At 35.2% G+C, this 24,898-nt stretch overlaps 1 protein-coding gene across 5 annotated transcripts in view; it reads right to left on the reverse strand.

Annotated features, from left to right (window-relative positions):
- The window catches only part of TTC37 (tetratricopeptide repeat domain 37), an 84,346-nt gene that overhangs the window by 32,101 nt on the left and 27,347 nt on the right, over window positions 1-24,898 (reverse strand). For all 5 annotated transcript variants that reach the window (XM_021084543.1, XM_021084546.1, XM_021084545.1 and 2 more), the window contains 19 exons: window positions 24,215-24,316; window positions 23,187-23,323; window positions 21,235-21,321; window positions 21,046-21,149; window positions 20,280-20,406; window positions 19,215-19,394; window positions 18,758-18,882; window positions 17,599-17,852; window positions 15,614-15,716; window positions 13,084-13,260; window positions 12,851-12,995; window positions 12,605-12,683; window positions 12,458-12,519; window positions 12,106-12,162; window positions 10,653-10,721; window positions 7,799-7,873; window positions 7,039-7,180; window positions 4,347-4,440; window positions 2,059-2,136 (listed from right to left, as the gene is read on the reverse strand). In XM_021084543.1, the coding sequence (XP_020940202.1) occupies window positions 2,059-2,136; window positions 4,347-4,440; window positions 7,039-7,180; window positions 7,799-7,873; window positions 10,653-10,721; window positions 12,106-12,162; window positions 12,458-12,519; window positions 12,605-12,683; window positions 12,851-12,995; window positions 13,084-13,260; window positions 15,614-15,716; window positions 17,599-17,852; window positions 18,758-18,882; window positions 19,215-19,394; window positions 20,280-20,406; window positions 21,046-21,149; window positions 21,235-21,321; window positions 23,187-23,323; window positions 24,215-24,316 (2,197 nt within the window). The remainder of the gene's footprint in view (window positions 1-2,058; window positions 2,137-4,346; window positions 4,441-7,038; window positions 7,181-7,798; window positions 7,874-10,652; window positions 10,722-12,105; window positions 12,163-12,457; window positions 12,520-12,604; window positions 12,684-12,850; window positions 12,996-13,083; window positions 13,261-15,613; window positions 15,717-17,598; window positions 17,853-18,757; window positions 18,883-19,214; window positions 19,395-20,279; window positions 20,407-21,045; window positions 21,150-21,234; window positions 21,322-23,186; window positions 23,324-24,214; window positions 24,317-24,898) is intronic.

Here is a 24,898-nt window from a genome sequence, read left to right on the forward strand (position 1 = left end):
GAGCGGCCCAAGAAATAGCAACAACAACAACAACAACAACAACAAAAAAAAAAAAAAAAAAAAAATCAAACCTAGCCTTTGTGTAAACTGTTTATTTGCACATCCATTTTTTTGGAGGGCATAGAGATATACTAAAATTCCATGGATGATACTATACATTATCTTTTCTGTATTTAATAGGTGTAAAATTAAAAAGTGTTACATAGGATACTAAAGTAGAATACTCTTCAATAACAATAACAAAACTTATTTAAAAATGAAGAGAAGCTACCACCACCTGGAATAGACTTACTGTACCGCTGAGATTCTTATTTCTGATATCTATATCACTATAATCAGAAACTTTCTATTTTTAGTTATTAGAAATATTTTTATAAAATCTTTCTAATCTTGGGGTGTGGATGGGAGCTAAAAATACATGTAATCTTTGCTTCTAAAATTAGTTTTATGAAGGTGAAAGAATTTATCAATAAATTCAAATTCTGATAAATACTTAATGAAGGGAAGAGGACTACCTTAGATTGCTTGTGGCTATACATGTATTTTTAAAGTTTTGTTTTGTTTTGTTTTGGCTGTGCCTCCATCATACAAAATTTGCCAGGGCCAACCAAAGGTTAAACTCACACAAACAGCAGTGACTATGACAAGTTCTAAACTACCAGGCCACCAGGGAACTGGTGTGTGTGTGTGTGTGCTTTTTAGGGCAGCACTTGTGGCATATGGAGGTTCCCAGGCTAGGGGTCCAATCAGAGCTGTAGCGGCCAGCCTGTGCCACAGCCCCAGCAATGTGGATTTAAGCCAAGTCTTCGACCTACACCACAGCTCACGGCAACGCCAGATCCCTAATCCACTGAGAAAGGCCAGGGATCGAACCCAAAACCTCATGGCTCCTAGTTGGATTCGTTTCCGCTGCCCCACAACGGGAACTTCAGAAAGTATATTTTAATTAACATTATCTTCAAACACTTGATTAATTTTGTAGACAATAGAATGGAACTAGAAAGGGACATGAAGGGGCTTCAACTTCACTTATAACTTTTACCTTTGAAAAAGAAACCTGAGGCCTAACAACAGAATTTCAAGATCTGTTATATCTGAATGGTGACTATTCAGTAAACTATGCTCCATGCTCTAGTACTGTATTTTGTTTAATACATTTCATAATAAAAACAAATTTAAAAGAAATTAGATGACCTATTTTCAGTAAGAAGTATAAATTTTCTTCTAACATAGTTACATTATATGAAACATCTGACTAAGGAGAACAGATACTTTGTTCCATACAGTTTCTTACAACAAAATCTTGGAATTACAGAGCTCTCAACTCCTAAATACAGCAGTTTAAAAGTAAAAGGAGATACAATCAAAACAAAAATTTTCTGTCTATAGATACAATTCAGTTACATGGTTATGAAAGAAAAAAACTGGTACCTCGGACTTCTACTGCGTAGCTCCTTAAAAGATGTAGGTACCAATCCCCAAATATTAAACGATAGTTCTAATAATGTGTTTCAAACTGGTACATTCAATTTGGGGGCAGCTCCCAATTTGAGGAATGTCTCTTTAACCTGAGCCAAAAACCTTCCTCCCATTAACACTCACTCCTATTCTCCGGACCTAGTTCTATCCTCTGAAACAATTGTTTCTAACTTTTATTTTTTTGAGGTTAGAAGTCTTTGAGAATCTGAAGAAAGTTATATTAGGTTTCTGGACTCCTGATATACTCCCAGTTTAAGAACAGACATCAAATGAGAATACATCTAATCTTCTTCCAATTAACTAGGCTTCTACTATGAGAAATAGTAACTACCTTTCTTTCAAATGTTCTCCTGTCTAGTCCACAACCATCAGTTCTAAACCTACTACACACAAAGGTGCTATGTTATTACAGTGACAGGACACTGCTGACACAGCCTGCGATATTGGGAATTATGTACCTGGGGGAATGGCGTCCTCCCACTCATTTATACACATTCCACTACTCTGGATACTGGTCATCACCTCACTAGATCCAGAATTTTCACCAGAAAAATCAAACAGATTCACAAATATGCTTACCATAGTAATCTGCCATAATCTCTCATTGTAACATAGTAAGTATCTGGGTCTTCTGCAGTCTGTAACAACAAAATTGCCCTTTAAAAAAAGGACAAGGTATTTTAAATTATCTATGTGCAAGAGCATTCTTTTACTCTTCCTCCTTAACTGAGTCTACAGATTTTTGTTTTCTTCTTTCAATTCTACAAATTATGGTACTTAACGAAACCTGTAACATCTGATTCATATTTTATTAAACTTTTACCACAAAAGCACTTCATAGTTAGATTTTAGATCGTCAGGAAAATAATTTTAATAAAGTGTCTCCTTACTAAGTGAAATCTGTATCATATTTGTGTTTTAAATACTGCAAAATTTTTCATCTAAATATGGGAAACAACTGTGTTAATGTTTTAAAGTTTCAACATATTTGAAGTATATAGAATTTGAAGTACATAGACTACTCTTAAAATTATTTATATACTAGTAGTTTGAGGTAGGAAGCCAGGAAAGTGAGTGCTTTCAGGTGCCTTTACCTGTTACGTACAGAAAAATATTTAGGCAATACTGAGTTCAGAGAAGTAAATGAGTCACCAGGAGTCCCAACAGGCTTAAAATAAATACAACATGCTGACAGCCCATATTTTCATCTTCTCCTGCTCAGTCCCCTTTAACAAGGAGGGAAACGTCACAACAACTAAAGGAGTTGGATATTCAATAGGATGGTTTTTTCTGTTCAGAGATTGGCCAGGGAGAAATATCCAAGAAAAGCTTTTTAATGCTCCTGATGTTATTGGGGGGGGGGGGGAATCTGCCAGAAAAGTCTAAAAGATGGTATTACATTAAAAACTGTATCTCTGGTTAGATTTACACTTAATTTATAGTTTCAAGTTTCAAATATTTGTTTAAGGCAGAAAACAACAGTGAAGATCAGTCAAAAAAGAGTGGTCCATAACCAAGTGACTGTGGAGTTGCCATTTTAAGCAAAGTTACAACCAGTGTTAGACTCACAATATCTGTGATTATAATGTATACCAAAAAAAGCAGCAAGGATTCTAAAGCTGCCTAGTTTTCTCCATTTAAAAATCCCATTCACTGTTGTATTCTATCATATTTATACAATTTCTTTACTGTTAACTCTATTATGACTTTGAAAAAAATAAAATTGTGGGTTTTAAACACATCTCTCTCCACACACACACCTGCCAAAACAACTTCTTGATTATACTGCATCCAGTACCATCCAGTGATTACTTCTTTGAACTACAGAGATCTATACAAGGATGGCAAAGCATGTGGGATATCTCGATGGCTTTTTATCTGACAGGGCTTCTTCTAAGTATCTATTTATTTTGATTTAGGGCACTGATGGGCCTCAGAGGTCAGGCACTGCAAGTCTTTTAACTTTTCATCTAGTACTCATGAGATCAATAGTGATTTTCTTACTGCAGACCAAGTAATCTGTAGAGAATAAAACTTCGAGTTGATTTCATTTCCTACCACTCTCCTGGCTGGTCGTGTCACTCCAGCACTCTGTCCTTGTTTCTTCGGCAGGTCAAATCCACTCCTGTCTGAGAGCACATGCTCTGCTTGTTCCCTCTGCCTGGAATGCTCTTCCCCTGATAACCAAATGGCTTGTGGCCTCGCTTCATTCAGGCCAGGTCTCAAATGCTTCCTTAGTAAACCTACCTCCCTCTTAAACCTACTTCGAATTTGCCTGCCTGTCTAGCAGCTGGCCCTCTACTTTGATTTTCCTTCTTAGCAACTGCTACCATCACAGATGTTTATTAGCTTATCATGTGTCTCCTCCCCATCAGAACATGAGCCCCAAGAGAATGGAACCTGTGTTTGTTTTAATTCACTGCTGAATTGCCAGTGCCAAGGACACTGTTTGACACACAGCAAGCAGTTCAACAAATATTTACCGAGTGAATGCTGTAGACATTAAAGTGACTCAAACATGTAATTTCTCATTTCTCAAATCTCATTTATTCTCTGAATAAATACATGTATGTAAAAAAGCAAGACAAAGTCTAAAGGAGACAGATTTTTCTAGAATAAATCTGAGAGGTTTTGTTGTTTGGTTTTTATTTTTTTCTCCTCTCTCTCTCTCAGGTTGAGCACAAGAAACCAAAATACAACTGAAAATGTACAACTGGTATCTTTTCACTTTCGAAATGTAATAATAAATAATGAAAGATCAGGAAAATAATTAGAACATGTATATTAGCACTTTCTTCATAAACATGAGATTACACTTTTAAAAGGCCAACTGACAAATAAGGACCACATCTCAAAGGAGACTTTACCTTTGGTATGCATCTGCTGCTTCCTTTTTCAGTTGTAGATGTTCATTTAAGTAACCCAGCATGGTGAAAGCTGGAGCATAATTCTGAATTCTTTCTGGAAATCCAAAAATACTTTTCCTTTACATGTGCTTAAAGGTTGTGTTTGTAAAATATTAGTTTTATTTTCAGTGTTTTCAATAGTTTAAACACAAGATTATTTCCTGAGATCACTGGCATTGCTAAGAACAGTAGCCTGATTTTTATCTTGACTATCAATTACCAGTAATCGTTTTATAACTTTCACATGGAAGTTCCCAGGCTAGGAGTCATATCGGAGCTCCAGCTGCCAGCCTACACCACGGCCACAGCAACATCCAATCTGAGCTGCATCTGCAACCTATGCCACAGCCCGCAGCAATGCTGGATCCTTAACCCACTGAGAGAGGCCAGGATGGAAACTGCATCCTCATGGACACTGTGTTGGGCTCTTAATCCATTGAGCCACACCAAGAACTCCTGTAACTCTTTTAAATTAATGAGTAACATCTATAGTTATATACGATTTTTACCTATTTTTTAAAGTTTAAACATTTTTGGAGTTCCCGGCGTGGCTCAGTGGTTAACGAATCCGACTAGGAACCACGAGGTTGCGGGTTCGATCCCTGGCCTTGCTCAGTGGGTTAAGGATCCGGAGTTGCCGTGAGCTGTGGTATAGGTCGCAAATGAGGCTTGGATCCCTCGTTGCTGTGGCTCTGGAGTAGGCCGGTGGCTACAGCTCCAATTGGACCCCTAGCCTGGGAACCTCCATATGCCGCGGGAGCGGCACAAGAAAATGGCAAAAAGACAAAAAAAATAAAAATAAAAAATAAGTAAATAAATAAAGTTTAAACATCTTTATTCCCAAAGGTATAATTTGAAATTGTAGCTCATGTTAAAACTAGTCATTTGATTTATAAGGAAATTCAGTTGTTTAAGTGCATAAACCTTCTTGTGATTAAATTTAGCAACACTTTCTCTTGGTGGTTCTATTCCAACTTCCGTGCATTAAAAAAAAAAAATTCAGTGTTGTACACTAGAAACAGAAGATGATTTGGGCACTTTCAATGCAATATTTTGGAATTCTAATGTCAAAAAACAACATGTATCTAATGCACAAAAGAGAAAGAAACACATGTGGTCAACTTAAGTTGTGCTGGGAAGCAATATGTCGAACTTCTTAAATTATTTAACAAAACAGAATATAATCACATCTTATGTAATGGCCAGGTTCTGTCAAAGCATAAAGTGAAAGTCACACAAACAAAGTGATTATTGAAAAATCCTTAGGTCATCGCACAAGGTCACCAAATTGAGTCAAACTGAGTAAAAGGAAAGCCATGCCCTTCATCCACACTCACCCTGAGGCAAACAGTCAGCAGGACAGATGATTCTTCTGCATTCTCTCCTGTCCCGCCCTCTCTTTTCTGCTTCTAACAGAATATTTTTTTTTTGGCCAAACACATATAGCTGAATTTTTTAAATGAGTATATGACATGGCTCCAATATAGACTCAAAAATCTAAAACTTTTAGGGAATGATTTGTTGTTCAAGGTATCTGAATTTTGCAGAAAACTAAAAATTTACCTCTTTATGTAAATCCTACACAAACATTTCCCATTTTATAAGGAAACTTATCAATAAAATTTCTGATCATACACTTTCTCAAAGGCTCTAAGTATTCATTAGAGTCATTTATTTGGGCACATTGCATAATATGCTAATGTCCCAAATTGCTGATGTTTACAAACGAACTGCCCTATACTCAAGTGCCCCAGGCTCAATGCAGGAAGAGTCCTACCATTCTGCATACTATGAAGAGGCATCTTCTCTTCTACTCTTCGATTTATCTGATTCTTCATATTATTCAACTGTCAATATTCCTGCTTGAAATCCTTACTTATTTATTAGAATTCTGTCAAGGGATAAATAAAATGCTAAAGAAACTAACATTTCTTAAGCATGTAGGATATGCCAGGTATTCTGTATAAGATTTTGCATGTATCATCTCACTGAAACCCTAAGGAATAGATACTTCCACTCTTGTATTATAGGTAGGAAAACTAAAAGTCAGTTTGGTAGTAAGTCTAAGGTTTCATCCTGGCTAGTAAATGGTGGAGCTGAGATTAAAACCCAACGGCAGTTTTATTAAGAAAGAAAGGAAATTATTATAACAGAGTTAATTAAACTTCAACATTCTATCCTTTTCTGGTATCTTGAAGAAAGATCAGGTGTTAAAGTGGGCACTGAGTTTGGAACTTAAAGCATATTACTTCATTTAATTCTCCCATCTCTGCAACCTCAGTATTATTAGCGCTACTTTCCAAGATTCACAGAGGTTAAGGGAGTGAAATACCTGGCCTAAAATTGCAGCAAGCGTAAATGGCTGAGCTAGAACAGGAGCAACTCAGGACTATAAGGCTCCAAAATGCTTACCACATAAACATGGAAATCACTTCAACCTTGAATCATTAGTTGGTAACAATTTTCATCGCTTTTCAAAAATCTTTACTAAACTTTAAAAAAGTAGAATATTTGGTCATGGGGGGAAAAGGACAAATTCATGTCTTAAGGGACCATTTAATTTGGAATTAACTTTAATTTAATTAAATTCCTTAAATTATTTCAACAATTATTCATATATCTTGCTGTTATACCTATATAACAGGTGCCTTACCTATATATTTACTCAAAACCACTTGTGCTGCTGGAACTGCATTCATCTGGAGAATGTTGTACTGGTACAGCTCTGTGTCTCTGTTGCTTTTATCTTGCAATGTTGTACAGACCCAATATGCATAACCTATTGCTCCCTCAGTCTGTAAAAAAAAAAAAAGCTGAAGTTAACAAATGGACCCAAGGTAATAAACATGCCAATAAAAATTAGGGGATGAAACAGTGTAATTCAATACAGTAAATATTACATCTTAATCTTCTAAGTAAACTGTTAAGTACCTTTAAAAAAAATGTCACTACATTACAACACAGGTAAAAATCTATTTAAATCACTTGTTTCAAATGTAAGTAGAAGAATCAAACAAGGTAGGTCAAGGGGAGAAAACGGAGTCCCACTGTATAAATTGGTTTGCTTCTTCTCCGCATCATTCCCATAGGTCAAATGAATAACTACCAATCAGAAGAATTCTGAAACACTTTCATAAATAGAAATGTTAACCAAGTATAGTCTTTATGTCATGTTTATTTTCTTTTAGAATTTCAGTTTCTATTCTACATGCTCTACAGCATCTATTAAATCCCAATGTCATTTCATCATCAGCTCTTGAGGTTTTCTTAAAAGATAGTTTACTGTTTCTAAGAAAGAATAAAGAGTAGAGACAATTGCTGTCATTAACATCTGATACCATTATGTATTCATTTACTTGACAAGGATAGTACTTTACTCATTAATGAATCCTGAAGAATGCTCAAATTCTTACGTGCATACTGAGTTCTGTAGTATGCCTGAAGAGATCCATGGTGTCATAGCTTCCAACTGTCTCTGCAATTAGAGCCTAAACAAGCAAAAAGAAGGTATTTAATGTGTTTAAAGGGAATAAAAATAATAATAATAAATGAATGAAATAATAAATTTCATTCATTTATTTACTAGCTGTGCTTAAAAGCAAAGTTAATTTCTTTTTCAATCTTGACTGCCATATTGCCATGGATCAGAGGACCAGAATGACTTGTTACATTAGTCCTTAAACTGACAGATGCTTGCAGAACTCAATCTGCAACCAGGGAGTGGTGGAATAACCTACATAAAATTCCTCAAAACACTGATGAAGCTACCTTCTCCCTTCCCTCTCACCCTTGATCTAATCATACTGCCATCTGTCTGGAGTATGGTTCTTAATCACAGAATCACCTCAGATTCAACTGGAAAGCTATTTATTTATTTATTTAATTTATTTATTCATTCATTTATTTATTGCTTTTTAGGGCCGCACCCATAGCATATGGAGGTTCCCAAGCTAGGGGTCCAATCAGAGCTACAGCTGCTGGCCTACGCCACAGCCACAGTAACATCAGATCTGAGCCACGTCTGCAACCTACACCACAGCTCATGGCAACGCCAGATCCTTAACCCACTGAGTGTGGCCAGGGGTCAAACCTGCAACCTCATGATTCCTAGTTGGATCCATTTCCGCTGGGCCATGAAGGGAACTGCTGGAAACCTTTTTAAAAAAGAGGTTCTCAACCCTAGAAATCTAGCTTCCACAGACCTTGGTAGAGTGTTTATTTTTAAAAATGTCTCGGGATTTTAAATATTATATCTATGCTTTTGACTTCAAGTTCATCTATCTTTTATGAGAAAGCAGGGAGTTTTTAGTTATATACATTACTAATTAAGAAATTATTATTAAGTATGACTTGCAGGGAGCCAAGGAGATGCAGGACGCCAAGGAAGGGAACTAGCCTGACGGCACAGCTCCTAGGGTGGGTTCCGAACCGAGGAAAGAAGCCTACCCGCCGGCACAGTTCCAAGGGCAGGTTTAGAAATAGGGAAAAGGGCTTACCTGGTGGCACAGTTCCGAGGGCAAGTTCTAAAAACAATGAGGCTCACCTGCTAACCCGACAACAATGGCAACAATAACAAAATGAAGGCTTTGCACAACAGTGCAAAAATGGAAGTCGCTTCTTGGAAAATTCAGTCTTTCCTGTTATTTACTTATTATTCAGTTTTTCCTGTTGTTTGTTATTCCTTGTTATTTTCCTATATTGATTTGTGACTCAATTTGTGACTTGTGATTGGAACAATAATAAATAAGGGTTTCACCTTGGTGGAATTTCCCCTATTCAAATCTAATGTAGTTAGAAATAAAGTATTCATTAGTTTGTTACAAGTAAAAATAGGTTTCGGAGTTAGGTAATTGTGGAATGTACAATAGATTAGAATAGGTTAAACATACATTATTCTTGATGGAAAAACATAATAATAATCTTGCTTTTAATGAATCTTGTAGGAGGCTTTTAAGTTTTAGGAAATTAAGTTGCTTTGATATAAAAAATATTTTCTCATACTGTCCCCTGACCATAACACTTTGAAGTTAGTACCCCAAGCTTTAATCTAAAAAACGAATGTTTGTAAATGTCAAATTCTTGTGCTTGTGACCTTTCCAGCTGTTAAAGATTAGCTTAAAACAATAACGGGTGGTGTTTGCTAAAAGTAACCACAAAATGTTTTGTACCAAATCGCCTCATTTTCACATGATGTTTTTTCCACATGTTGTTCTGTACCCATTAAGATTTCACATGATGTATTGTACCCGTCAGTTTTACTTAAAATTCTTAAAACACAATGTATATCTGCTGTACCATGTAATCAAGGAACAAAATCTAGAAGTTTAACTTTAAAAATATGATCTAAGCATTGTTATTTAGTTACAATTAAGCTGTCTATATAAACTGTTACCTATGCCAATAAAACTCGAGCAGTCTAGCGCTCTGAAAAAGAGACAAAGAGGCTGTCTCCGTGTACATTTGCCGACACCGTCCATCCCCACAGGAACACCCTGGCTGCTGGAGCTGGACTCTGGCAATGACTCTACTGTTACCAATTTAATTAAATCTACTTTGACCCAAGAGTCAAAGTACAATAAAAGATATCTATACCACAACTAACAGTTTTCTGGTATGGGTGATGTTCCCACTAGTCTCCGAACTGAAACAATCTACCCCTTAGTAATTTATTAAAATTTATCAACTAGATAAGACCTCGGAGGCCCCTCAGGCCAATCCTCTTCTTTTCCAGGTGAGAAAAACAAAAAACAGCAGTCATATGTTAAACAATTAGACAGTGACAGACTCAGACTAATAACCTGATTCCTACTTGGCAGGACAAAAATCTAAACTTTGCAGGTAGGGTGGGGGAGGGGTGAGGAGGAGCGCTCATAAACGAGTACCAAATCAAATATGAGGATTTTATAGAAAATGAGAAAACGTAATGAAAACGATCTTTGTGAATGTTCATATTTTTGGTTAATGTACATTAAGAGAGTTCTGGGTTTATTTTTTAAGCACAGTAATGTCAGAATGATGGTGTTTAAAGCTCCTCAAATCAAAGCTTAATCTTATAACCTGAATGACCTTGAGCACAATATTTAGGATCTCTGAGCTTTAAGCTCCACGTACAAAGAGGCTAGCACTGCCACTGGCACAAAGTAGGCCCTCAAAAGTTACATGTTATTATCACCATCGTTGTTTACAGTACTATGTTATTTATACCACTTTCTCTTAATAGATTATTTATATTAAAGGTCATTAGTAACTATATGTCCTATATCTTACTTGTCCAATCCAGCACAGTAGGTAAGATGGATCAAGGGACTGAGCCATTTTGAAAGCTTCATGAGCTTGCTAGGAAAAGCAGGCAAAAAAAATAACACATCAAGTCATTTTATATACTTAATATTAAATCACTTATATTTAAAAAGTATAAAATAAAAGAATAAGAAAAGTCATACTTGTTAAGATAAATACATAGAAGCCTAAAACTTCACTGTTTAAGCACAATTACCAATGTTAAAACTATGTTTTAACCACATAGTCCTAGAACAGTCCTGGGTACAACAGATTTCTACACACTTCTGGGTTCTGGTCCTCAGTGAAAGGGCACTATAGGTGACTACCTCATAGTCCGCAGAACTTTTAACCAATCATCTATCTACTGACTAAGCCACAGGTTTAATGGAAAAAGTCAGAGAAGGCTATTCGCTATTTCCCTCTCTTGGAGCTTAACTGGGAAGATGAAAACTAGCAACCAGTGAGGTCTAAGACCTACTATTTATAAAAAGGAATGGTCAACATAAATCTGCAGTAAGCAGTCAGGAAACTTTCAAGATACCCAACCTGGATACATGCTGTTTTTTCTGCTACAGAGAAAAACTTATTACATGCCGCTTTACAGTGTTTTCCCAATAAGCTATGTGTGGCAGGAAACAGCCTTATTTTTCTTATAAGAAAGACAACTGTGTCACACTACCATAAAATCATATTCATAGCATATTAACCAAGACCTTGCTTTAAATTTTTTAAAAATATTTTTGCATATTTTAGGATCCAAATTAATGTTTTCCTTCATTCCATTCTATTTACAATCTTCTAAAGCAATCTTTGCAGAAACCTAACGTATCCTTGAGAATATCACTGAAGCTATTTTAAAAGGATGCTATTCATTGTATTGGCTGAAACACAAAACAGTGCACCTATGCTATTATCTCAAGATTTGTGGAAACTTTTAAACATGGCCTACAAACAAGTTCCCTGTTAGCGTAGTTCCAATTCTCTGACATATAACTGTTGAAGTATGACAAATTATACCATGGCATGTAAAGGGATTAGTGTCTGCTGAAACTAAAGCTAAATCACCCAAGCAAAGGTTAAACTTAAGCTGCTGCAGAGTACTAATCATCGTCCTTACTTCATCACTGCACCCCCAACACAGCCTACATGTGACTCCTCTTACATGTGTACAGATAAAAAGAAAATCATCCGAATAATTTATAACAGAATTGTTTCACTCTTTAAATGAAAAACCAACAGATTATAAAACCAGACATTTCCTGTGGCACGGAAAAGAAAATAAATTGTACATATTCATTATTTAATATAATAAGCTGAATTTTATCAATTACCTAGCACATTAGAGAGCATACTAGATAGGAATGTGCAAAGTACTTCTCCATAAGAAGTTATGTATAGAAAATGTCTTTTAATAGAACAAAACAGACACTATATTTACCTCAATTTTTTCATTTGCAAGGTATAACACTCCCAAGTTGGTCCACGCAACAGCATTCTAAAAAACACACACATACAGAATTAGGTCCCTTGTCAGGAACTGTACCCAATATTCTGTGATAATCTATATGGGAAAAGAATCTGAAAAGAATGGATGTGTGTCTATATATAACTGAATCACTGTGCTGTACAGCAGAAAGTATCACAACAGGACAAATCAACTATACTTCAATAAAACTTTAAAAACTAAAAAATTAAAATTACTAGGTCCCTTGTCTACATGGCAGCCTCAGAAAATTATTAAAACTAAATTTTGAAATTCTGTTCCATAAATAGACATATAGAACACTCACAATTTGTTCCGACTGGATTGATTTGATGAAACAGTGTTGAGCGAGAGCGTAATTTCCAATACCTGAAAAATACAGACTTTGATAAAACTGTTTACTGCCTGAAACAGGCAATTTCGTAAAAATATTAAAGTGTTACTTAATTCTTACCACTGTAACATGAAACTACACCAAGAGCATTCCAGTACAAGTGATTACTACTGTCAAGTCTCACAGCCTTTTTCAGACACTGAAAAGTAAAATTAGATAAATGTTTATTTCTTGGAGTATCAGCATTTATATCAAGATAAGTATGGCATTATGTGAAAACACTACAGTATTTACTTTATCAAAAGCATCTTTCAGAAAAGCCCTTAGTTTTTTTAAAAGTGTATTAAAAATTTCTTAAAACCATACATGTAAAGATTTCTCCAACAACTCTTGAAGGTCATTCGAGTTGCTGCCTGTTTCCACTAGGTGTTGTGCTCGACGATAATAATTAATTCCAAGATCACACCACGTATTAGAGGTAGACATCAGTTTTAATGCACGACCATAGCACCTATGGAAATATAAAGGTGAATGTTGTGTTTTTTTATGATGCTCTAATTCAATCTGAATGTCATTAACTGGCAACCTTTGTAAATTACCTTCCTCCAAGATGGAGGATCTCATTTTTCTTTAATATTTGTTTTCCTTCTTTCTGACCTAGAAGGATTCCTAAAACACTAACATTCACTTTAGATGGTGAGACAGCATACAAACTGGTACAAGCATCTCCAACCAGCTTCCAAAGGCAAGATACATCAGCTCGATGCTGCAGAGCCCTAAAAAAAGAAACAGTGTGATTCTTATATATTCGTTCCAAAAAGTATGGAGTTTATCTCACTACTACATACAATTAAAACAGAAAAAGTACACACATAACTCTGATTTACTTCCTTAGTCAAATGCAGTGAATGCTTTATTGAATTCCTTCTAGCCATATTACATTTTATCGCTTCCTTATTAAGAAGAAAGGGGAGTTCCGGTTGTGGCTCAGCAGTAACGAGCCCGACTAATATCCATGAGGATGTGGGTTTGATCCCTGGACTTGCTCAGTGGGTTAAGGAACTGGCATTGCCATGAGCTGTAGTATAGGTTGCAGACATGGCTCAGATCCCACCCTGCTATGGCTGTGGTATAGGCCAGCAGCTATAGCTCCGATTCCACCCCTAGCCTGGGAACTTCCATATGCCACAGGTGCAGACATAAAAAGCAAAAAGAAGAAGAAAGGAAGAAGCAATTGATTATTTTAAGTGCCAGAAACTTTGCAAACATTTCTTTGGTACTCTTCATTGTTTTTCTTAGAAGCAGCAGAAATCACAGAAATAATAAATTTCCCAGGGGCAATTTATTTTTAATATTGAATTTCTTAACTATGTTTTCTGTGTTTGTCTTTTTAAATAGAAACCAAAGCAGTAAAGTTGGTAACTCTCTCACAGCTGATTACTATAAACCTAGGTTTCACGTGCAGATCTTCTGTCAAAAAAAAAAAGACTAGTATATAACATTTCAAATATATTTGATGGCCCAAAGGATTTTTATTCTCTGAGATCAAGAATATCAAAAATCTAAATATGAAAATATGAAAAATCCCCATTCACTGAGGCAAGAAAGACTCAATGGACAGGCTCAAAAGGTAAATAAAAATTTTAATTATGATGATAAAGGACACTTCTTTTTAGAATGAGAAAATCTCAGCTATACATATTTCACTTTTACCAAAATCTTATATAAATAAAATATGGCCATTTCACAATTAAGCCAAGTCTCAATAATCAGCTATCATAAATAGCTATGCTACTGACAGATGGACAAGCAGACGGAACATTTTTCATAGCCTTTTCTACTCATGGAGTCCAGCCAAAAATCATTTTCCAGTGTCTTCCTGAGAAATAAGATTAATTATCACTGAAAGCCCACTGTGAGGATAAGGAAGGACAACACTATTTGTAGCTCCTCTGCCTAAATATCTTAGCATAATTTCTAAAATTGATGGCATGAAAGAAGAAAACAGAAGGAAAAAAAGAAGAGAAACAATGGCAATTTTAACAACCTAAACTCTTATCTCCTTTTAAGTTCAACGAAAAATAAAATATCTGCAAAGTCAAAGAACTGTGACAGTGTGAACTTTTAAGCCTAGAAGTAAATATAAATTGGGGGATATTACTCAAAAAGTTTTCTATTCCTCCTTACAATTAGCTGTGAGTGCTACATGCCATCCATAACACACCTTGCTAAGCTCAGAAAGGCAGTGTTTGTAGATGAAGCATCATCACTGAAGGTTCACATTTATGTTTAAATACCAGTTCAAAGTACACTCTCTTCGCAACTTCCTCTTTAGAAAGAGCAATGTGTATTATGTGAGACTTAAAAAGGAACAATAAAATCAGTGGGAGAAAAAAGAATAAAGCGTTCATTTCAGATTTGGTTCATATTTAAAGCAAAGCCATTCTAGAGAAAGCCAATCACCAGGACACAGAGAAGGCTAGTGGAAAAGAAAGGAAGTGAAGTGCAAGAAAGATGTTTAAGAGCAAAAAAAGGTAAATGTATGTCTAACCTGTGTACTTTTTAAAGTCATCTACCACAGATAACACTTTTACCTAATGAATTTAGTTCTATACAATAACCAGATTTATGGAAATTTTTCTGATGCCTTTCTTGTTATTAGACATCACTTTTTTTTCTTACAGATTCTCTGCAGGAGCTATCAGACTGCCCATTTCCCTTCACCTTCAGCCCTACCAACAAGTCTAAAATAGGCCCTGACCACTGAATATAACACACATTGCATACCTGAAGCCCCATTTTCCAATCAGTTCCAGTTAGAGATCTTCACACCTCTAGGTCTCACGAAAGAAAACCCAAGCTGCTGCTACGCCAGCCCACTGCTTCTTCCTTCCCACCCTTCTCTACACCTCCAGCATGTCAGCTGTTAAAAGCAAGAAGTTGTATCTGTTCCCCCAGTGCAAAATGAGTACAATATGTATGTTACAGAATTAATTGGCTAGTCTGTTAATCTTTATGTTGAATAGTAACGGCTATGGCTAACAGGATAAACACAGAATGATTTTCTAAATTTGGCTTCATTATAATGCTAAAAAGATACACACAATGAATAATAAGAATACTACTAACCGAGTGAAATATTCCAGGGCTTTCTCTATGTAGTCTACAGCTTTCCCATCAAGATAATCGACTAGAGCTGCTCTTGCCATCATGAGATGGCATTCGCCCAAACCTAAAATCAGGTAAGTTTGTGGTTGTTAAAACATGTAAAAGAAACAGTGAAAATAAACATCAAATAAATTTATTGGTGTTACATTACAGCTACACTTTTCAGAAAACAAAACAATGGTATTTTATTAAAATTATCTGTAAGCATGATCTTGCATACATTTAGTAAGGAATTCAAACGGCAGTGTTCTGTTGTAATCAACATGTATTAAAAAATAAAAACTCTCATGCTAAGTGAAATAAGTCAGAAAGAGAAAGACAAATACCATATGATATCACTTATATCTGGAATCTAATATATGGCACAAATGAACCTTTCCACAGAAAGGAAAATCAGGACATGGAGAACAGATCTGTGGCTGCCAAGGGGGTAGGGGAGGAAGTGGGATGGATTGAGAATTTGGGGTTAATATATGCAAACTATTGCCTTTGGAATGGATAAGCAATGAGATCCTGCTGTATAGCACTGGGAAATACACCTAGCCACTTATGATGAAGCATGATCATGAGAAAAAAAAATGTATACATATGTATGTGTGACTGGATCACCTTGCTGTATAGTAACTGAAAACTGACAGAACACTGTAAACCAGCTATAATGGAAAAAATAAAAATCATTATGAAATTTTAAAAAAGATAAAAACTGTCTATGGAACATAAGAATTTCTTTGATTTGGGGCAAATTACTTACCTCCTAAAAATCTTAGCTTTAAAAACAGGAATAGTACCTAATAATACCTAAAACGATGCTACTTGTGATTATGTTACTGTTGATTTGCTATTGTGAAACAAAATCTGATCTCTTTACATTCAAAATTATATAGCAAACTACACCAAAAAAGTTAAATGAAACAGCAATTTCCTAAAGTGGCTAGTAAACATGAAACAAAATGTGAGTTCTCCTTCTGTTAAGGAGTTTTACAAAAATTTTTTAAAGTTTTCAAGACCTAAGCTACATGTCACTTAAAACATATACTATTTCTGAACTAAACCTCAATTGTTTCTTTAAAAAGAAAAAGGAAATGGAGGAAAGCAAACATAATGGGCTCCAGGTTTTTTTAAATGGTTAGAAATAATCATAAAAAATTAAATTAAATACAGATGGTGGTGTTTTACTTTATACCAAAAATAATTTATTAAGAAGCAATAGGTATCTATAAAGAAAATAAAATTAATTTAGATAATTACAAAACAATGCGAGTTGTCTCTAAAGTTCAAAAATTGAAAAAATGAAATTCTATAATTTACACAGTAACTAAAAGGTATTAAGATATTCTGAGTGTAGGAGTTCCCATTGTGGAGCACCAGAAACGAATCCGACTGGGAACCATGAAGTTGTGGGTTCAATACCTGGCCTCACTCAATGGGTTAAGGATCTGGCGTTACCATGAGCTGTGGTGTAGGTTGCAGATGCAGCTCGGATCCCGTGTTGCTATGGCTGTGGCGTAGGCCATCAACAACAGCTCCGATTTGACCCCTAGCCTGGGAACCTCCACATGCCATGGCGTGGCCCTAAAAAGACAAAAAAAAAAAAAAAGATATTCTGAGTGTATATCGAATTAATTATCAAAATACAAAAGCAGGAAAATTCTTGTTTTAGAGGACTATTTTTAGATCCAACAGCTATTACGCTATTTATCTAAAAGCTAAATCTCTATCATATTTCTAGTTATTGTTACAAAACAAAATCTGATCCTTCTATATTCAAATCTACATAACAAGCTATACTATAAGAGGTTTGTACTGTACACTTGCTGTTGACTAAATAAGTCCTTTTCAAGTTATTTGATATTAAATTAGAAATTTAACCAAGGATTTAGAAATTTAACCAAGGATTTTAAACTTCAGTATCACGAAAGACAAAGGAGCTATTAAAAAGAAATTACCTTTCAAAGCAGGCACATAATCTTCTTTCTTTTTAATGATCAGCTGGTATTGAGCTACAGCTTCTTTGTATTTGCCTAGGATTTGCTGTATTGCCGCAACCTTAAACACACTGTATGTGGATTCTGGGTTCAGCTCACTGGCTTTTGTGAAGGATTTCAAAGCTGTTGTATAGCCACCTCTGCTTAAATATGCCTCTCCTAGTGACTCCCAACAATTGAAGTCCTTTGGGTCTGCCCTTAATGCTGCCTGTAAACTAAAATTTCAAGAAAAGAGTAAGAGAACTCAAAGTAACAGAACTACTTACACATCAGAAAGAAACATATAAAATAATTTAACTGAATCAGACATGGTTCCTCCTATGGATAAACGTGCTATTTAAAGCAAGTATACCTGTTTTCATTTTATGATATGATTTTTTTTAGTACTAAGAAAGTTTATTATAATTTTGGAATAAGAACAAAACACTTTTTTGAAAAACTTCTCACCCCAATTTCTTTTTTCCTTAACTATGGGAGAGAACGCCAGTGTCCTATCCTATCGGAACAGATATATATCTCAATACGCCTCATCGCATCAATAAATCTCACCAAGCCTCCTACCAAAACTAACATATGAGAGTTGAAAAATAATAACAGTCATGTTTTAAGCTTCTGATCAAATTCTATATCCACGAAAAAGTTTTAAATGCTTGTAAACCATAAACCATAAACAACTTTGATTCAAACATACTTTTTTAACCTTTAAATACAGCTCAAACCAAATTACTAAAATTGAGTTGTTCCAAATGCTCTTCAGCTGCCAATGTCTCCCTGCCCCAGAACAATGCCTGTCAGCGGGAGAACAACAAAGATGTCAACCTTGGCTTTTTATCATTCCTTGAATTTCTATTGAGAAGTTACTATATATATGATACTACTAAGACTTCACTTTAATGGACAGCTCTCTCCTTAATATGAGGACATCAATTAATCCAATTTTGTAATTCCAGTGCTGTGCAAATAATGAGAATCAATAAACCATAAATAAATTTTGCTATTTCTTCCCTTAAAATACAACCTAGTTTGAGGCAACTTGTAAGTTCATTTTGGATATAAAAGTGTTTAATTTAAGGAACCACTAGGCCATCTAACAGAGTTTAAATATAGTAAGGTGCCTTACTCAGCCACTGCTTGAGAATGTTGACCAGCTTTCAAATAGTATAGTCCTCGCCTAAGCCAGGCCCATTTTGCCGTTCCAGCACTTGCCTTTTGAGTGACTGTTGTTAGGATAGCTAAGGCAGTTTCCTAATAAAAAGAAAAGACTACTATTAGAGATATTAAGTATAAAAATACTGAAAACTTATGGAAAATATACAAATATATTTCATTTACCATTTCTGATATTTTAAACTTACACTGGTAATATACTGAACCAAATTTTGACATTCAGTAATTTAATATCTGCCAATGAAAAGAAAATGTACTCTATTTTTAAGCAGTGGCAAAAATATTTCTATTGCACCTATAAATAAAAATAATTAAAAAAACTTTCAAGTAAACAGAAATATACGTTTCTATTTCCAGACACAGGATTTTTCAAAAAAAGAGCAAAGTTTTAAATTATTATACATACATACCATCTCTTCAAGCTCCACACTTAAGTCAACTGCTGCAGCTCCAGATTCAGCATCAGTGTCATCCAATTCAAAAGCTTTCCTGTAACATCCACGGGCTCTGTTTTTATCTCCTACTACATCTCTGTAATAATGACCTAAATAGCAGAAAACTTTGCCCATGTATGTATCCAGTTTGGCAGCCTATAAAATAAAAATTGATAATAACAGAATATTAAAGTTAGTTTGGATGGGTCCCTTTAAAAACACACCGATTAAAGAAAAAAATTAAATATACAAAAATATGCCAAAACATATTTTAATGTTAAGACTTTAAAAAGACACAACAACTGGCCATCACTGCTTTTGGAAAACAAGCAAGTATAAAAATACTATTTCCTTGTTAAAAGAAATATAAAATTAGAGTTATTATTGTATCAATCTCCTTTTATGAGTCAAGATAAAAATGTAAAGCTTCTAGATGGTACACATCTAAAATATAAGAAGTTAAACATGAAGACGCATTTAAGACTCATTTGCTGGAGTTCCCATCATGGCGCAGTGGTTAACGAATCCGACTAGGAACCATGAGGTTGCGGGTTCGGTCCCCTGCCCTTGCTCAGTGGGTTAACGATCCGGCGTTGCCGTGAGCTGTGGTGTAGGCCACAGATGCGGCTCGGATCCCGCGTTGCTGTGGCTCTGGTGTAGGCCAGTGGCTACAGCTCCGATTAGACCCCTAGTCTGGGAACCTCCATATGCCACAGGAGCAGCCCAAAGAAATAGCAGAAAGACAAAAAAAAAAAAAAAGACTCATTTGCTGATACAAGTACAGTGGAAATTACCTAAAAACAATATTGTTTTCCAGAGGTAATTCTGTGTCACGTTTCTTATAAATACTTTTACATTTTTATGATTTAATATTCTCCTTGAAAACTCATACAACTTTCTCCCAAAACCTTATGTGTGAAAGATAAAATACAAAATACAATTCAGTAAAGAGTAATTTTAAGTACCTATCTTATGGGATTATTACTTATGATTTTATAATGAATCCATCTCAACTAAGAACTAAAAATTAACATGTATTACCTTTAGAAAGTGGGTAAGAGCCTTTGTTTTATCTTTTCTTGTTTCTTCACCCATGGACCAATATGTTAATCCAAGTTGGTAATGATATTCAGCAACTTCAGCATCTTTCTCAAGAGCTCTCTGGAAACTAAGTCACAAAAGGGAAAAAGATAGATAAAAAAAGATAAGACTCCTAGTTGGAACAATCAAAGTTTGAATGATGAAATGATGCTAAATTAGACAAAAGTCATTATTTTAGGATTCAGATCATGAGGAAAAAAAAGTATTTGAAGTAGAGGAACTTAAAACCCAAAATTATCCATGCTTATTGAACATTATGTTCAGCTAATGAGATTTCAACCCCATCACAAAATTTTCTAGTTACTGTGCCACATTTCTTGAAAATGCTTAGGTTTACAAAGACCAAATTTATGCAAAACTGGATCTTTTTTTTTTTTTTTTTTTTTTTTTTGGCTTTTTAGGACCGCACCCACAGCATACGGAAGTTCCCAGGCTAGGGGTCAAATCAGAGCTGTTGCCACCGGCCTATACCACAGCCACAGCAACGCAGGATCCGAGCCGTGTCTGTGACACCAGCTCCCTAACCCACTAATAAGCAAGGCCAAGGATGGAACCTACATCCTAACGGATATTAGTTGTATTTGTTTCTGCTGCACCACAACGGGAACTCCCCCAGACTGGATCTTTACCAAATACACTCATTTTGAATTTTCAAGAAATAATAAATTAAGATATGACTAGGTTTATGAGCAATCTATATACGTACCACTTTTCTGCTTGTAGATAGTCCTTTTTGGTAAAATGAATCAAAGCCTCCAGGGCATGAGCTTCAGCTAGGTCAGGGTAAGAAGACAGAAGGTCTTCCATAATCTATAAAGTATATATCTGTCAATTCCATATCCAGATAAATATAACTCTTAACTTAAAAAAACTCAGTTTAAATGAAAACACCAACCTTTGAAGCTTCATCTAATGAGCCTTTGTTCAGATGGGCCAAGCCTTTGAGAACTAAAAGTCCTGGGACATTATTTGCATCAGAAACCTAGAAAATAATGGTAAAGAATTGCTATAATTATCCTTCGACCATGCAGCAAAGTTCACTGTAATTAAAGAATGATCACAGAATAAAGATTAAGTCCTGATTTTTATCACTATTAATATTTTCATTCTTTGTATTTTATTAAAGAAAATTTCAAACACATTAAAAAATTAGAGAATAGCATAATAACCCCACATGTATTCATCCACCCAGTTTCAAAATTAACTCAAAGCCAATTTCATCTATACCTCCACCTATTTCACCACTCCTGCTTAGATTACCCCAGAAATTATAACTTTTCATCTGATACTTCAATACCTCCATCTGAAAAATAAGTCCATTTTTGACATGACTATACTACCGTTATAAACATGTAGGTAAAACCAACAATACATCCTTAATATCATCAAACAATTAGCCAGTGTTCAAATTTATCAGTTGTCTCATAAAATATTTAAAGAATTTGTTTTAACCAAAATCCAAGTAAGGTACACACATTTCCACTGGCTTACATATTTTAAGTCTCCTTTAATCTATAGGGTTCCCTTACATCTCTTTTTTTATTCCATTACAATTTAACTGTTGAAAAACTGGGACTACCATCACAGTTTTTCAGAGCCTGGTTCTTGCTGAATGGATTTTCATGGTATTGACACGTTCCCTGGTCCCCTGTATCTTCTATAAGTTAGTAGGTGTAGAAGTTGGATCTGACTCAGGTTTGACATTCTGGCAAGAACACCTCATGTGTACTTCTACCTGATTATGTCTAGTTGTCTTTTTTCTCATGATGTTATTAGCAAACACTGATCCCAGATCTGTTAATTCATTATGGACTGCAAAATGGTGATTTTCTAGTTCTATCATTCCTACTTTCCTTATTCAATAGAATACTTAAACCACGAGAAATTTCCCCTTTTCTCATTATCTATTTTACTATTCTGAAGAACAGTTCATAAAAGAAACACAGTATTTCTGATTTTTTCCAACTGATTTCCTTGGCATCCTTCAAAGATTTATTTTAATGAGGATGTCATGTTGATTTTTTTTTAAATCATCAACACATGGATTTAAACATAAATGATGCCTTTTAATCTACTGCAGTTTTACTAGTGTTAACTAGTGCTCAAAGAATCCCCTCTTGAGCTAATAAAAAGCAATTCATGCTAGCTCTAACATAATTCTAACAGCCTTTTATAGTTTCTTTGAATTATAGCCTTATATTCTTGGTTCATCTTGTACATTTTCTGTCTCAGACTTGGATTCTACCAGTTCTTCACAGAACTTTTCATTTTATCTTTTTTGTTTTTATTTTATTTTTTTTGCTTTTTAGGGCCACACTCGAGGCATATGGAGGTTCCCAGTCTAGGGGTCGAATCAGAGCTATTTGCTAGGGAATTTCAAATTGTTTGAACCCCAAACAGTAAGAAATCAGTTTTCTTCTTAAATGTCAATCTTCCCCTGTTTTTCAAATTGAATAAAACAACATTCTCTACCACGAAGCTATTAGTGTCCTTAATAATTCTTGTCAATAATCTGTGAAATATTTTCCTGAGGGAAAAATTTAGAATCCCAAATTAATAATAATAAAATATTGACAACCCAAGAGGGCAAAAGGAGAAAAGGAGAATAAGAGCAAGAACTAAAGAAAGAAACTGCATCATATGAAGAGCATTGTAAGTACTTAGCCAAGAGGCAAACAAATAACTTTAGGAGTTTATGAGTGTGTGAATTATTTATGAAAGTGCAGATGTGATAAATTCATACTTCTAACATAAAATTTTTGTAAATATCTGTAGTAAGGAGAGAGAGGTTGATGCCTGGATGACTGGAAATTAAATAAGTTGAAGGGAAAAATTCCGTAAGACTACCTGATCAAGAGTACGGATTGCTTCCTCTGAAGATTCAAAATCTGAAAGTTTAATCAAAGCCTCTGCTTTCAAATGAAGACAAAGATTCTTCTGATGAAGACTGCCAGACACACCAAGATTATCTATGTTCTTCAGAGCTGACAAAATTAAGGACATCTGAATGAAGACAACCATATCACTTCACTTTTTTTTCTTCTTTGTAAGGAAGGGTAACACATAACAAACTGCAGATATAGTAAGCATAGATGGCCAAAACAATACACATGAAGAAAAAAAAAAATCAAAACTAAACATAAATTCTTCCCTGAACTCTTTATGAAAATATCTGAATTTAAAACAGATCTATCTTCTTTCCTGTACAGCAGAAATTGACAGAACTTTGGTAAAACAACTATAATTGAAAAAAATATCTTAAAGAAATAAAAGTCTATCTTCACATAACATATAATAAAACTGAACATCCTGAAACACCACAAAGGCTATCTATAACTGCTACATAACAAAGGTTAACCCTAAGCCAAAGATGACACAAAAATAGCACATTAACCATAACGGAAGGGGAAAGAAGCTGAATTAGGATGAACTACAATAAACTGTTACGCAACTATAGAGGCAATGTCACCAGCTGGTCAAGAGCAGTGAATCACTTTTATGATTTCCTATCCCCCCACCTGACCTATGTGAACATATTAAAATAGGCTTTCCTTATCTATTATCTACATTAGAGGAAGCAAGAATCTACATTAGAGTGAAGGACACCCCAGAAACTTCCGTTATAAAGATAGAGCATCACCACACAAGCCTCAACTGACTTTGTCAAAATTCCAAGTGTAGGAAACCTTTGATAAATATTCACTGTCGATTTAAAAATAAATATACTAGTAGACACACATACAGACTTGGTGTTTTTTATAACCTCCTCAATGAAATTTAAATTAGCAACTTAAAATACAAAATATAGCACCATTACCATCCTCCTTTACGATGACAAGAAACAGGGTTAGCCACCCTAAAAATGTATAGAATACCTTGATTGCATGAAAGAATGGCTTCCTTAGGTTTATGCATTTTGACTTGGGCTCCTGCCAGATGATACCATCCAGTTGTGCACAGAGGACTTTCCTTTAACCCTGAAAGGATAAGAGCAATCACAAAATTCAAGCTTTCTATTACTACTGAGATGAAGGGCACTGCCACCTACTCCCCAAACCAGACTCCTCTGCTCTCCCCTGTTTCCCACTCTAGTCTCAAAGTCACACTGATTCCATGTCCCAATCCATTCCTCTGCCACCACCACTTCAGTTCAGACCTCCACCATCCATCCCAGATCACTGCAAGTGCTTCAATTCATTCTTTACACTGTAGCCAGAATACTTCTAAAAATACATATGGGATTATGAAATTCCCCTGCTTAAAATCTTCCACTGGTTCCCAGCTGACTTTGGACAACATGCAAACTCCTTAACAGGGTTTGTAAGGCCCCTTTCCAGGCTCAATTCTTGCCCCCTCCTGCTCCCATACTTCACTTTCGAATCTTGCTGAACTGTCAGGAGTTCCCTGATATCAGCTTTCCTCTCACCTTAAGCTATTTCAATCTTGGCCTAAAATGCTCCTCCCATAGGCTTGTATTTATCAAACTTCAATTTGAATGAAAGTTCATCCAGAAACATCATACCTGACAGGACTAAATTAAAGCCTTCTAAGGATGGAAA

The sequence above is a fragment of the Sus scrofa genome, chromosome 2 (genome assembly GCF_000003025.6).
Source record: "Sus scrofa isolate TJ Tabasco breed Duroc chromosome 2, Sscrofa11.1, whole genome shotgun sequence".
Lineage (NCBI taxonomy): Eukaryota > Metazoa > Chordata > Mammalia > Artiodactyla > Suidae > Sus > Sus scrofa.